This window comes from Odocoileus virginianus, chromosome 7, assembly GCF_023699985.2.
Source record: "Odocoileus virginianus isolate 20LAN1187 ecotype Illinois chromosome 7, Ovbor_1.2, whole genome shotgun sequence".
NCBI lineage: Eukaryota > Metazoa > Chordata > Mammalia > Artiodactyla > Cervidae > Odocoileus > Odocoileus virginianus.
Genome location: NC_069680.1, coordinates 7,928,326 through 7,942,847, shown reverse-complemented (window position 1 = coordinate 7,942,847; position 14,522 = coordinate 7,928,326). Strand labels below are relative to the sequence as shown.

The window sequence follows — 14,522 nt, the reverse complement described above, 5'->3', positions numbered from 1 at the left end:
ACTGTGTGCAGGACATCGGGTGGAGGGGGTGGGGGGGAAGAGAACTAAGGTAGAGGAAACACAGACCCTGCCCCCAAAGGCTGTAGTCACTAGTGGTGAGGAAAATAGGGTGCAGAGGTCGAGGCACCCTGAAAAAATACGTGGAGCCACGTCCTGAAAATCTGCCTAGTGTCTGATTTCTCTCTTCCTCCCTGTCCCTCCTCCTCCACTCCTTTAGACTTCAGGTGCAGGGTGGGAGTACTTAAACTCTTTAATTAAAGACCTCTCTCTTGTTTCCTTTTTTTCTCATTTTCCCCACACCTCAACTTCAGCCTCCAGAGGAATTCATGCTACTGTGCTTGGGTATATGGGCTTCCCCGGGGGCTCCCACCTGCAATCCAGGAGACCTAGGAGACGCTGGTTGGATCCCTGGGTGGGAAAGATCACCTGGGTAAGACCATGGCAACCCACTCCAGTATTTTTGCCTAGAGAATCCCATGGACAGAGGAGCCCAGCAGGCTACAGTCCATAGGGTCACAAAGAGTTGGGACAGGACTGAAGCGACAGCCGGCACACACATGCCTGGGTATATATTTTTGAAAGAATGTATAGCATTTTCATTACTGCACATTTTTAATTGTAACAGTGGTATTGGACTTTAAGGATCATCCTGTTTTCTAGTTTTCACTCAGCTATTTTTTAAGGTTCTGTCCCTGTTTAGTAGGTGTTGTAATCCCAGTTCATTGCTTCTTCTTGTGGCACTGCTTTCTGTGTTGGACATCCTTACCTTTTACTTTCAGCCCCACAGTGCTGGATATCAAGGCTGGCTCCACCTCTCCAGTATCATAAACAATGCGGCTATGGTCATCCTTGTCAGTGGTCTTTTATGGACCTATGAACAAACTCCTCTGAAATATATGCCTAGGAGTGAAATTGTGAAAATCAAAGGGGATACACGAGGCCATCATATTCAACTTGTCCTGCACAGACGCATCCAGCCAGCCAGCCAGTGGGGACTGAAAAACAGACCCCTCCCTCGCCCATGTCATGCCCGTGCTCTGCTGGAGGAAGACATGTCCTTTCCTTCCCACCAAAGCTTTGTTCCTTAGTCAAGCCGTGAACCTACAGGCTGCGATTATCCAGAGGGTATGCCCTCTTCAAATTCATACTGTGGTGGACAGTATTTTCCAAAGGCACAAAGGTACACAGTAGCCTGGCAGAAGCCCTGGGTACTTGACTTCACCAAATACTGCTAGATGGCACACCAGAACTGCTGCCCTATGCCACATTCCAGGGTGTCCCCTACTCCCATCCTTACCAGCATGCAGTGGTTTATTTATTCATAAATAGTCATATAGTGTTTACTAAGTGTCAGATACTATTCTCAGGGCCTTACAAATACTGATTCATCTAATTAGCCAGTTTCCTAATTTGTGTCAGTATCATGGAATTCATGTCAGCACATTGTTTTAATTTGCATTTCTCTATGAGTGAAATTGAGCAGTTCTTTGTACATTTATAAGCCACTTGGGGTCCCCTTCTGTGAATTGTCTACTTATAGCCTTTGCCTATTTTTCTATTGCTCTTTTTGATTTGCAAGAGGTCTTTGTAACATCTAGACATTAATCTACTTTCAAAGACTGGCCATGTTGCTTGTGATATCCTTTGTAGAAGAATAATCTTTAATTTTATAGCCCTTCATCCTCTTTATGCTTTTTAGTATAATAAGTCCTTCTCAATCCCAAGGTTATAAATATATTCTCTATCATACTCTTCTATTAGCTTACTAATTTTACTTTTACATGTCTAGTTTAATCCATCTGGAGCCTTTCCCTTCTCCAGGGGATTTTCCCAACCCAGGGATCAAACCCAGGTCTCCTACATTGCAGGTGGTTTCTTTACCAGCTGAGTCACAAGGAAAACCCAAGAATACTGGAGTGGGTAGCCTATCCCTTCTCCAGTGGACCTTCCCCACCCAGGGATCAAACCAGGGTCTCCTGCATTGCAGGTGAATTCTTTACCAGCTGAGCTATCAGGGAAGCCCAATTAGCCTAATAATTTTCCTTTTACACATTTAGTTCTTTAATCCATCCATATATGGTGTGAGATAAGAATCCAGTTTTATTTTCCTCAATGGAATGAGTCCATTTTTCAACATCTTCCTCAAATATAGATGCGTCTGTTCTGAACTCTGGTTTATTCCTGTGTCAGCACCACAAGGTTTTATTACTATGATTTTGTAGCCAGTCATCATAGTTAAAAGACAGAACATGCCTCCCTGCTCTGTCAAAATTGCACTGGCTATTCATGAATCTTTATTGCCCCATATACGTTTTCAGGATATTTTTCAAGTTCCTCATGACAAATGTTAATTGGAACTTCATTGAATTTATGAATTAATTTGAGGGAAATTAACTTTTGTACAGTGATATCTCATTCATGAACAGAGACTGTGTATGTGGTGGACAAATAGAACAAAATATGACTGAGCCACAGCGTGCAGGGAAATAGTGAAAGAGGTGGCACAGGAAGCTGGAGAAGCAGGTTGAACCAAACTTTAAGCCAAGTTAATAGAAATGAGGTGGAGATGGAGCAGGAAACTTGACTCAGGCTGCTTTGTGTTTACAGAAAACTTGATTACAACACTGGGACCAGCTCATGGGACCACCATAATCCAGACAAACTCCATAATAACATTGTTAAAGGTACACAGCCATAAAGAAAGACCTAGAGGGCCCTGGCCACCCGGATCTTGTACTGCTGTCACTTGTAGAGAGCTATGTGTCTTCCCACTGCCTGGGAGTTACCGATGGGACAGTTTCACAAGCAGATGGCCTGCCAAGGTTGCAGCAGTTCAGTGCAGAAAACACTTCTGTATAAGCAACTACTACAGAACAACAGCTCCCAAGGCTGGCCATAGGAGCCACAGCAGCGAGTAAGACAAAGTCACTGCCCTTTGGCTTGGGGGGAAAGAAAGAAAAATCTACAATTAATTCTAACATGATGTGATGGTGTCATTTACAACAGACTCTGTTAACAGCAAGCACTATGGGTGCTCAGGGAATCCAGACACTGATACCTGAGAGTATTATTTATCATGTGGAGACAGAAAGACAGAACACAGACACTCGGAACCACTGGAGGTGGAAGGAACATGACATCTTTAATTCAAAGGAAAGAGATGCAGGAGGACATCAAAAAGGATAGATGAGTGAATGGGACGATGGGTGGCTTGACAATTTATGCTGATGAAAAAAAAATGCTTTGTGTCCCAATTTTCCAGGTTACAGTCGAAGACTACTCACTACCAGGCTCCCCTTTGGTGCCGTAATTAAAAGGAGCGCTAGGTGGCATCATACTACCAAAAGTCCTCGCCTTCTAGAGCCTTTGGGAGAAACTCTCCAGACTGGGTCAGCCCCTAATTTAGACAAGAGTGCTTCTGTCAATCTCAATTCTCACTACACCCACTTAATTTGTTTACTGAGCACCTACTATATCCCTTCGCACGTGGAGACTGAAGGGATCAAGTCTCCCCTCCCTAAAGGAGCAGAAGGGGAAGTAAAACATGCAGTGGCCCCTCCTCCACACACAAAAATCAGTCCAAGACACGATGCAGTAAGCACTGAAATGAGGCTGTCAGGACAGAACATCCTGTGTAATCTGGTCCCGTCAGCCGTCTGCTGCCTTCTCCCACCACTCACTTCTTGCTGCAATAGCTTCTTTTGATTCCTTGGATATGTCATGTTCTTCCCTGCTCCAATCTGGAATAATCGACCTTCCCTCTTCAACCTGGCTGACTCCCACCCATCCTTCCTTCAGATCTAACTTAGAGGACATTCCTGACCTGCTCCCAACACCACACTACCTTTTCAAGTACCTCTTTTTCTGCTTCTTGGACCATCCCATAATGGTAATTAACTATGGATTCATGGAAATAGCTGTTTCATATCTGTCCTTGCTGAACCCAAGTTCATGTCCCTAATGCACAGTGAGGCCAAACAAACTGAAATATCAGAATCTCCTTATTTAATGGGCAGACCACGCTCAGAAAGCCGGAACTCCCTGATGATTTGGGAGGCAGGGGCAGGCTACAAAGTGTGTGACTTTTTTCTGATTGGTTGGTGATGAGTTAACAAAGGTAGTGTTCCAGGAATCTAAATCATCAACCTTCAGGTTCCAACCAGTCTGGGTTCCTCCTGTTTGTGTTTAGACAGAAATTACTATCCCCTACCTGGGTGGATGCCCTAGTTCCAGTAGAAGAGATCAGATACATTATTATGTATACCATTTGAGGAGGAACTAGAACCCTGCTTTATGGCTGTGATGTTTCTCTTTTGTTTCTGAATTCCCTCCACTCCCCAATTAGTAACTGTTTGAATCTGCCCTTTAGTACTCAGGGAAGGTCTAGGAGCCTGAAGTCTTTTTCCTACATTTAAGAAAGGAGAGGCTTTTGTATCCAGGAGGGTCCTGCTGTTTCATTTTTTCTACCAGGCTGTCAAACAACAAGAGAACAAGTATCACTTTCTTTCTTGTTCAGCCTGTCTCTATTGGTGTTATGGGCTAAACTGGATCTCCCTAAAATTCGTATGTTGAATCCCTAACCCCCAGTACCTCGGAAGGTGACTGTATTTGAGAAATATGGTCTTCGAAGAGGTGAATAAGTTAAAATGAGGCCATTAGGGTGGGCCCGAATGGACAAATCTGACTCCTGTTCTTATAAGAAAAGGAAATCTGGGCACACAAAGAGACACACAGATGAAAGATACGGCAAGAAAGCGACCATCTGCAAGCCAAGCGGAGAGGTCATAGGAGAAACCAAACCCTCAGACACCTTGATCTGGGATGTCCAGCCTCTAGAACTGTGAGCAAATGTCTATTGTTTAAGCCACCCAGTCTGTGGTTCTTTATTATGGCAGCCCCAGTAAACTAATACAAACGGCCATCACACCTCTCAGTACATAACTATTAAGTGAACGACTATTGAATGAGTTCTGAAATAAGGAAGACCTGTGAAGGATGGATGGTATTAGTAAAGAAAGGTACATGGTAGATGTGGTTCTTAAACTTGACTGTAAGTGATACATGGAGACATGGAAAAGAGAAAGAATCCCAAGTGTGGAAAATAGCACCAGGCAGATTCCAAGGTAAAAATGCAAAAATCCTGCTCCAGGAAGGGTGGGGCCCATATCAGGGACTCGTGGACATCAATGTTGATATGAGAGTCTGGGTGAATGTGGAGCCTTTGGAAGACTAGCAGAAACGTATCTATAAACTCAAGGACCAGGGACAGCAAAGGATGCACCCATTTGCTCTGCTAAATAATTTAAATGTATGATCATGATCTGTAATACATATGCAAAGCCCCTTGTTTAAACCTGGATATCGTTGTTGAGTCACTCAGTTGTGCCCAACTCTTTGTGACCCCAAGGACTGCAGCCCTCCAGGATCTTCTGTCCTCCATCGTCTCCTGGAGTTTGCTCAAATTCATGTCCACTGAGTTGGTGATACTATCTAACCATCTCATCCTCTGCCGCTCCCTTCTCCTTTTGCCTTCAGTCTTTCCCAGCATCAGGGTCTCTTCCAGTGAGTCAGCTGTTCTCATCAAGTGGCCAAAGTATTGGAGCTTCAGCTTCAGCATCAGACCTTCCAATGTATATTCAGGGTTGATTTCCTTTAGGATTAACAGGTTTGATCTCCTTACAGCCCAAGGGATTCTCAAGAGTCTTCTCTAGCACTACAATTTGAAAGCATCAATTCTTTGGCACTCAGCCTTCTTTATGGTCCAACTCTCACATCTGTACATGACTACTGGAAACCATAGCTTTGAAACCTGGATATAGCACCTCTTGTTTAGCTTCCTTAGGACTTGCTGTGTGCTGTGACTCAGTAATAAAAACAGAATTTTCTGTACATAGTGCTCACCTCTTCAACAGCATTCCATGAGGCCATGAAGTGAAACTCCAGAAAAGCAGAAAGAAACATGGATATGCGCCTCCACATGGAAATTCCAGCCTGCAATACAAAATGACTGTGTCCTAAAAGAAACCTACTCCTCCAATGGATCAGAGAGCTCCTAGAAGCAATCTGGGGGGAGTCTGTGGGGCCTAGAATCCCCATCCAGAAATATGTTCCTCCCACCTCCCTGCTCCACCTCTGGCCATAGCTGAAAGGGTCAGGAGTGGAGACTTAACCCACGTGACCCATTATCTTTCCTGGGAATTTATAATTAGTACCAAAAGTTGCAAGTCGCTCATTGTGGAATCCGGAACTGAGTATGTACCACCCAAAAGAGGCAGAGAAAGGCAGGCTGCATAGAGGGAAGAATAAATGAACAAGAAGGGGATGCCACAGGCTCAAGAGAGGAAGGAAGAATTGGGGGAGGGGCTCCCTTGGTTGTTGATGCCTTTTCAGATGCTGGGTGCAGTCCCTGAGGGGGCCCAGCACACCTGCTCTCTTGGTTTCTGCCAGATATTTTGCATCCTCCTAACAAATTCACCTTATTTGTTTGAGCAGCAAGTTTCCACTATTTATCTCCCCACCCCAACCTCACCGAAAGAAAAAGACAAAATAGGACCAACACAGGTCCTGTTTGCACAGGCATTGTGATGTCGCTGGATTTAATGTCCATGAAATCTAAACACTGCATTTGGGGCCGAAAACAACATGGAAAAAACTGCTCCAGTCATCAGAGCTAACACTTTTCCTCCAAGCTTTTGGGAAGATTAACAGCCCACGTGTTACAGAAAATTGTTATCATTTATCAGATGACCCCATGCTCACCTTAAATGACAAAACAGAGTCCCAGCTGGCTAGTACTCTCCGAAACTGTTTGGGCCATATTTTATTCCTTTAATCTGCTTCTTTTCCACACTGCTGCAGACCTAACTTAACAGAACATTTGCTGAGCATTTGACATCGATTCCCAAAGGGTCTTCATACAAATGCCTCTCTTGATACCCTAGGAGGCAGCAAAGCTCAGGCAGATTTATTAGGAAGATTGAAAGGTCGGGCACAAGGTGGAAACAGTGGGCAATCTCCACTGCCTGGGATCATTTTTACAAGGAGACTGAGTCACAACCCAGTCATCTTAACTGCCCCTCTCCCACTGGGTCAAATTCCTTCTGGATGTGACTGGATAGGTAAGCTAGCTCACTCAGGGGGTGCTTCTTCCCCAAGAGGCCAGGCCAAGCTTGCAGTTTGACGTCCTACCTAAAACTAGTGAAGATTTACACAGACCAACCAGCTAACCTAACCGACTTGCTGAAGAAAACTGAATCGATCCACATAACCTGTTTCCACTACAAATAAACAAATACACTAAATGAATGAAGAAATAAATAAGAATTCTGAATAAACAGAATTTTTTAAATCACCTTAAGAGAGAGAACTGTAAGCAAAAAAAAAAAAAAAAAAAAAATCAAGGCACAAATCCCTTTGATGATGTATCAGTGCTCTTGTGTTCTACTATCCCCTGAAAACATCATATTTTCAAATACCTCTAGTCTTTACATATGCTGGTACCTTGTCTAAAATATCCTATGTCTCCCTTGTCCAGTGAGTTTTTTCAAGAGTCAACTCTGTGCCACCTCCCCAAGGAAGTCTTCCCCTGTTTGGCACACCTTCTCTGTATTACTAGAAAATCTGAGCATCCCTCTATCAATGCACTGTATTGTAATCATGTGTTTATATCTATATCTGGAAAGGCCAGTCTTTTCTTTAATACATCTATGGTGCTGACCCATAAGAGACATTCAAAACAGAAAGTTTGTTGAAGGAAGGAAAAATGGAAAGAAGGAAGGAAGGGAGAGAGGGAGAGAGGAAGAAAGGAAAAACAGAATCAGCTTATGCACTCAGGCACACAGCAATCACCCTTGGGACTGATTAGTAACTAGCTAAAACCTACTGGAACATAAACACTTAAGATTCTAAGGTAATTAAATAAAATCATCTCCAAGTATACACTAGGCCCTCAAATAGAAATATTAAGTATCTCATTTCTCTTCCCATCTTTGATGCAAGTGTCAAAGAACCAAGGCTTTTCTTTTTAACCACAGGGTTCAATGCACAGTAGGCACTCAACAAAAGTTACCATTTGCTTCTCTTAGCAGTGAAGATAAGCATCTGTAAAGTGAAACTCTTTGCTATCTTAAAGGAATAAATTCTTTCTACCCTGTAGATAGGTTGCTTTATTTCCAATATCTGCTGCCAAATCTACCTAACGAAAAGTGCCTGCTGAGCATCTACTGTGAGCAGGTGTTCTCTGAGGCAGTGCAAAGGAGGCAAAAAACCTCCACACCTCGCCCTCCAATGCTACCAAAGGAACTTGAAACACAGCATAAGCTAAATAGGACAATGCAAACAACCAGGATGGTAGAGACCAGCCTAGAATACCATTGTGTTCTAGATTCTAGCACCATAATCTGCAAACTAGGTCTATAAAGAACCAGATTAAGAAATATTTTGGCCTTCATCAGGCCACATATTTTCTGTAGTAGCTATTTTCACTCTGCCATAAGCACAGAAGCAGCCACAGATGAAACATAAATGAATGGGCTTGGTTGTGATCCAAGAAAACCTTATTTACAGAAACAGGTGGCACTCTGGAGTTGGCCTGCCAGCCAGAGTTTGCCAACTCCTGATTTAGCACAATGCCTGGCATATAGTAGGTGCCCACATATTGAATGAACGAATGAATGAGGGAATGAAGATTTTTCTAAGGTAACGGCACAGTGCTTTGTCTTAAAGTGTTCATGTACCATCATTAGACATTAACTACAAGGAGAGCAATGAATACCTCCTGACCAGAAATACGCTTGATAGAAATTATCTAACAGTCTTTCCCACTCCAAGTGGTGTCTGTGGATGGAAACTTAACAAGTAAAACCACTAACAGCTTTCATAACAGAGATGTGAACCAGAAGATCAGTTTAAAGAGGTATTTTTTCCAAGCCACAGATCATGACTCTTGAATAAGTTGTAGCCTGCATTGTTTGTTTTTTTTTTTTTCAAAAGATAAGAGATGCAAGGAGAAAAAGAAGAGGGAATACACCAGAGTCTATTAGATGTAGTAAGCATAAGGATTGTGTCTAAGGTAACTGTCTTTCACTTGTAAAGTACTTGTATGTGAGAGTATTCACATTCTGGGGTAGAATGTATTTCCAAAAAAGGTTGGAAAAATGTTCTATTATAATCTCATTCTATTGTAATCCCATTCTGGGGGAAATTCAGTGTATTTGTACATTTGAAGGGGATTTACTTCTTCATAGCAAAGTAGTTGAAGGCAAGATTCTAGAGCAAATTTCCTGGTTCAAATCCTGACTCTCACTTGTTAGCTGTGTGATCTTGGATAATTTAATTAGCTTCTCTGGGCCTCAGTTTCTTTACCTGTGAAATGGGAATGCAAATGATACCTATTATTGTTGTTTAGTTGCTAAGTCATATTTGACTCTTTTGTGACACCATGGACTATAGCCCACCAGGCTTCTCTGTTCTTGCGATTTCCCAGGCAAGGATACTGGAGTGGGTTGCCATTTCCTTCTCCACAGGATCTTCTCAACCCAGGGATCAAACCTGAGTCTCCTGTGTTGCAGGTAGATTCTTGATTGCTGAACCACCAAGGCTTTCCAACAATACCTATTATGGTTATTATGAGACTTAAACAAGTTATCATATGTGAAGTGTTTAGAGCAACATCTAACACAGAGTATAAATTTTAGCTATTATTATGTGGCCTTCCCAAGTGGCCCTAGTGATAAAGAACATGCCTGCCAATGCAGGAGACATAAGAGATGTGGGTTCGATCCCTGGGTTGGGAAGATCCCCTGGAGGATGAAAATGGCAACCTGCTCCAGTATTCTTGCCTAGAGAATCCCATGAACTGAAGAGCACGGAGGGCTACAGTGCATAGCGTCGCAAAGAGTCGGACACAACTGAGGCAACTTAACACGTACACATGTATGCTGTCACTAACCAATAATGTGACCTTGAGTACATGACCTAAATTTTCTTGGTTTCATTTTTGTTGGTAAAAAGATCTCCAAAGGCCTTGCTGGCAGCAACATTCCAAGAAGGGATAGGAAGTGGTTTCCCAACACAAAACTGGAGGAAAGAAAATGCAAATCATCTGTCCTGTACAACGACACCTTGGAGGTCTCAGCAAAGCAGCCTGTTTTAGAGAAAAAGCCTGTAAGCCAATTTGTTGTTCTCTCTCAAAACTGCATGCACAGGTGAATTCAGGATGGTGAGAGAGTGACCAAATCAAGGGAAAGGCAATCAGACCCTGCATGACTAGCATTGGCTTCCTGTCTCTTCCACTGTCATGTATTTTATTCCATACACTGTGATAATCACAGCTGGGGGTGAACAGGACATCTGTCCCCAGGGTTGTTTGGCTTTTTTGTTTCCAACATTCCTGGCTGTGAAGTATAGTGTGAGGCTGCCCTGCAATTGTTCTGGGGTTGATCACAAGTCACCTTTCACTGTGGAATTTGAAGCCCTGTTTAGCACCAAAGATCATTAAAAAAAAAAAGAATTCCATTTACTTTCACACATACAAAAGAAGTCAACAGAAAAACAGGTGAAGTTATTACTGATTACTCACAAACAAAATGGTCAGTAATAACGTTCTGTTTAGCCCCATTTGTAATTAAAGAAATGCACAGCAAGACATTGAAATATTTTTTACCTATAAAAGAGGCAAACTAATTAAAGTCAAAAAATAGTCAATGCAGAAAAAGATGCAGGGACACATACATTCTCACACTTTCATGAGAGTCTAAATTGGTGAAACTTCTTTGCAGGACAATTTTGCAATAAATAGCAAAACAGTAAATATGTATAACCTTTGACCAGCCCCGAAACTAGGAAGGTATTGAACAAAAGCAGCCTATATAGAAACTTCTCCTTTGAGAAAAATAAAGCCCTATTTGCTTAATTTCTTGTCTTAGACACACATAAAATTATAGTCAGGTAATCTATTCCTTGTAACCTAACACATTCCTAATTGACAAATCTAAAAAAGAGGAGGGGGGTGGTAAGAGGACATTCTCATCTTGCACTAATTTTAACATTTCCCAATAAGCATAATATTGGCTTTGAAGAAGAATTTCACTCTCTACTTTTACCATACTACAGAAATGTTTATCTGTATTTTGATGATGAATTTTTTCTAATGGCTTTTCAGATCTTAGTGATGGTCTTTCAGTTTTTCGTTTTTGATCTATTTGTGATGTAATATTCTTTTGATGTGCTACGGAATTCTGTGTTAATATTTAAAATTTATAAAACAGTATTCACAAGTGAAATTAGTATGTTACTTTTCTTTATTTCCCCCTTTTTAATGAGTTCTTTTCATTGGATTTTTGCTGGATATATTACCACTGACTTATGAAAAAAAGAATTCTGCCCATAGAGGGTTTTTAAAATGTAAATGACCAAAATTTTATTTCTAAATATTATATTTGTACTTTTCAAATCTGCCCTATTTTTTTCATAGTGGTATGTTCTATCCTTCCGTCTCTGTAATTATGTTGAACATAACTATTTTAGTCTTTTTCAAGTTGTTCTACTGCCTCAAGTTCTTAAGGAGCTAATTCTCCTGATTATCATCAATCCAGTCCCTCATGTGGTTCATTTCCTAGTTGGGTTTATAATTTCTTATTATAAACTCTATCTCCAATGGAAGTTTTTTAATCTGTCAGAGATCGGGAAAAAAAATTGTGTTTTGCATTTGCTTCTGACAGGACTGGGGGATTCATCACTTTGGAATCAGCTTCTATATTCCTTCTGGACTCCAGGGTTCTCTCAACACATGGGTACTATTGGGACCTCACAACTAATCATGGCAAAGGCAGGCTAGTGGTTTCAGTCTCTATAGCACATATTTTAAAATTCATCCAGAGGCCCCAAACAAACCACAAACTTCTTTGGTGTGGCCCTGGATGAGTGGGAGACTTTTTTCTCCTAAGATCCTTCCCAGGGTGTCAGCTTTAGGCAGGAGTCTCAAGTCCAGATCTCTGCTTTTCTAGAACCCAAGGTTTGTTTGGGTACCAATCCCAGTCCTTAGCCATTTGTGCTTATATTCATGTCAAATAACCCTATTTGCCTTTGGGTTCCTTCTTCCTGTCTCACACCTAGTGATCCCCCTTTCTTTCTTTCAATTGTTGATTTTTGACCCAGCATTTCTGTATTCAGCAGAGGTTCCCTGAATTCTTGGCCCCTCACATTCCCAGAAGTTGAATCTTTGTCCATTCCTGTCTTTTTAAAATATTTATTTTTAAAACTTTACTTACTTGGCTGTGCCAGGGCTTAGCTGCAGCATGCAGGAATCTTCATTGTGACATGCAGGATCTTTTTTTTTTTTTAACCCGTAGGATCTTTTTCTTTAACTTGGGCTTTCCTGGTGGCTCAGTGGTAAAGAATCTGCCAGCCAATGCAGGAGACACGGGTTTGATTCCTGGGTTGGGAAGATCCCCTGGAGAAGGAAATGGCAACCCGCCCCATTCTTGCCTGCGAAATCCCACAGACTGAGGAGCCTGGCAGCAGTCCATGGGGGTAGCAAAAGAGTTGGACCACTTTAGCAACTAAACAACAACTCGAGATCTTTAGTTGTGGCACGCAAACTATTAGCTGTGGCATGTGGGATCTAGTTCCCTGAGGAGGCATCCAACCAGGGCCCCTGCACCGGGAGCTTGGAGTCTTAGCCACTGGACCACCAGGGAAGTCCCTGCACTTTCCTGTCTTTTAAAAACCTTTTCTAGAATAAGCACAAGGTGTTATGGAAACTACATGGGGGAGGGGAGTGTCTAACCCAGGCGTGGGGTTCAAGGAAGACTTCCTAGAGAAGATATCACCTATTTGGAGACCTTAAGACTGAGCACACATTAGTGATGCAAAAAAAAAAAAAAATGTGTGTGTACATCGGGGATGGCAGGTTGGAGGAAGAGGTGGCGTGAAGGTTGCAGACAGAAGATAGAGCCCATGTGAACATCCAAGGGGGAAAAACAAACCTCATATCACATTCGGAGAAGCACAAGTTCCAAGAACTACAAGAAGTCTGGTGTGGAAAATGGAATTAGATATGTGTTTGGTAAGATAAGTATTAAGAGAGGCCAGCTCATGAACGACTCATGTGCCTAGATAGGAAAGTGGACTTAATGCTGAGAACAGAGTGGTGCTGAAGGTGACCATGAGGTTGCAGAGAGTGAAATCAACAGGTCTGAAAGAAAAACAAATGTAATAGATTTGTTGCCCCTATCAGTAAATATAAACCACCCTTAGAAAACCCTGAAACAACTTGGCATATAGGACAATCCCAGAGGGCATTCAAGCACTATTCTTGGCATTCTACCCTACACAATATAACCCTGATTTCTACTCCAAGGATTACAAGGCAGGGTAGTGGTGCTCAGTCCAGGGTCCCCGCCTAACAGTAATTTCCCCCCCCTACTTGGGGGATGGGTGGCTGAACACCTCACCCATCCAACTGGCAGGCATTTTCAAAATCACCACCCTTTCAGGAAGGTTTCCACAGATCACCCCATTCCTCACCTCTCCCCAGCAGCCCCCCAAAACTCTACCATAACTGTCTCTGATATAAGGAAAGAACTGTGAGCAGCAGCAGAAGCTTGAAAACAAGAGTAACCTGGGCCAAGGGCCAGGGGGTCTATTTTTAGAACTTGTTCTCATTGCCTGTTTATCTTTCAGACTCAGCCTAATGTCTTCCAGGCGACTGCGAAAGCTATTTGGCTGGCTTGCGGAGGAGAGGAAGAAGGTGATCTAAAACCAAACAGGAGTGGCAATGGTGATAATCATTCAGACAGTGTGTTCTCATAATTTCCCCCAATGTACCCACAGTGGCATTTAATTCCTGCAAAGCCACTTACCTAGGATTTATTCAAGCCCTTCCCAGCCACTTCTAATGGCTGTGGACTTTGGGCAAGTCACAAAGAGAAGACAATAGGTTATGGATTTCATAACCCATCAAGTCTGACCAGGGTACTTACAGTCCGTCCTGGCCTCAGTTCCTTCTTCTAAAATAGTGGTCTAACATCCCAACTGTAAACACGCTTTGGACACTAAAGCGCCCTCTACAGATGAAAGTATTTAGTAACGATGCTCCTTTGTGCCTAGTTACTCAAGAAAAGGCAAAGATGCACTCAATTATCATCGAGTTTGGTGAGTTATTTTAATCCACTTAGAAGTCGAAAGGAAGGACCGGCGTTGTGTCTCAACTTATATATCCCTCCAAAGGACAAAATAAGTGGCCCCTGGAATTCCACCGCTTGTAAAACGCGCCGCGGAAAACCCGGTGTCGGCTTGCAGGGACTTAACTCCTTCCTTTCCGCCCGCCCAGACAGACTTTTAAGGGCGTCCTCTCCTGACTCCCTGTCCATTCGCTCCAGTTTAAATCCAGCAGCCAGATTCCGTCTTGCCCGATCACCCTCCAGTTCTGCTGGCCCCTCTGGAGTTTCTGGGGTGGTCGATGGGCAGATCTCCGCAGGGGACGCTGGGTCAGCCACCCCCTAACCCTCACGGTCCACCTT

The 14,522-nt window shown here is 42.8% G+C and overlaps 1 protein-coding gene across 5 annotated transcripts in view; it reads right to left on the bottom strand.

Moving 5' to 3' along the window:
• CFAP58 (cilia and flagella associated protein 58) overlaps nt 1–14,518 on the bottom strand; it is a 121,700-nt gene extending 107,182 nt beyond the window's left edge. The window contains exons 1-3 of one of the 5 annotated variants that reach the window (XM_070470137.1): nt 13,983–14,518; nt 12,270–12,399; nt 5,902–5,991 (exon numbers count right to left, since the gene is read on the bottom strand). In XM_070470137.1, the coding sequence (XP_070326238.1) occupies nt 5,902–5,979 (78 nt within the window). In that variant the 5' untranslated portion in view covers nt 5,980–5,991; nt 12,270–12,399; nt 13,983–14,518. Of the gene's footprint in view, nt 1–5,901; nt 7,301–12,269; nt 12,452–13,982 lie in introns of those variants that run through there. The other 4 variants (XM_070470138.1, XM_070470139.1, XM_070470140.1 and 1 more) reach the window with 4 other exon arrangements.
• Between the last annotated feature and the right edge of the window lie 4 nt (nt 14,519–14,522).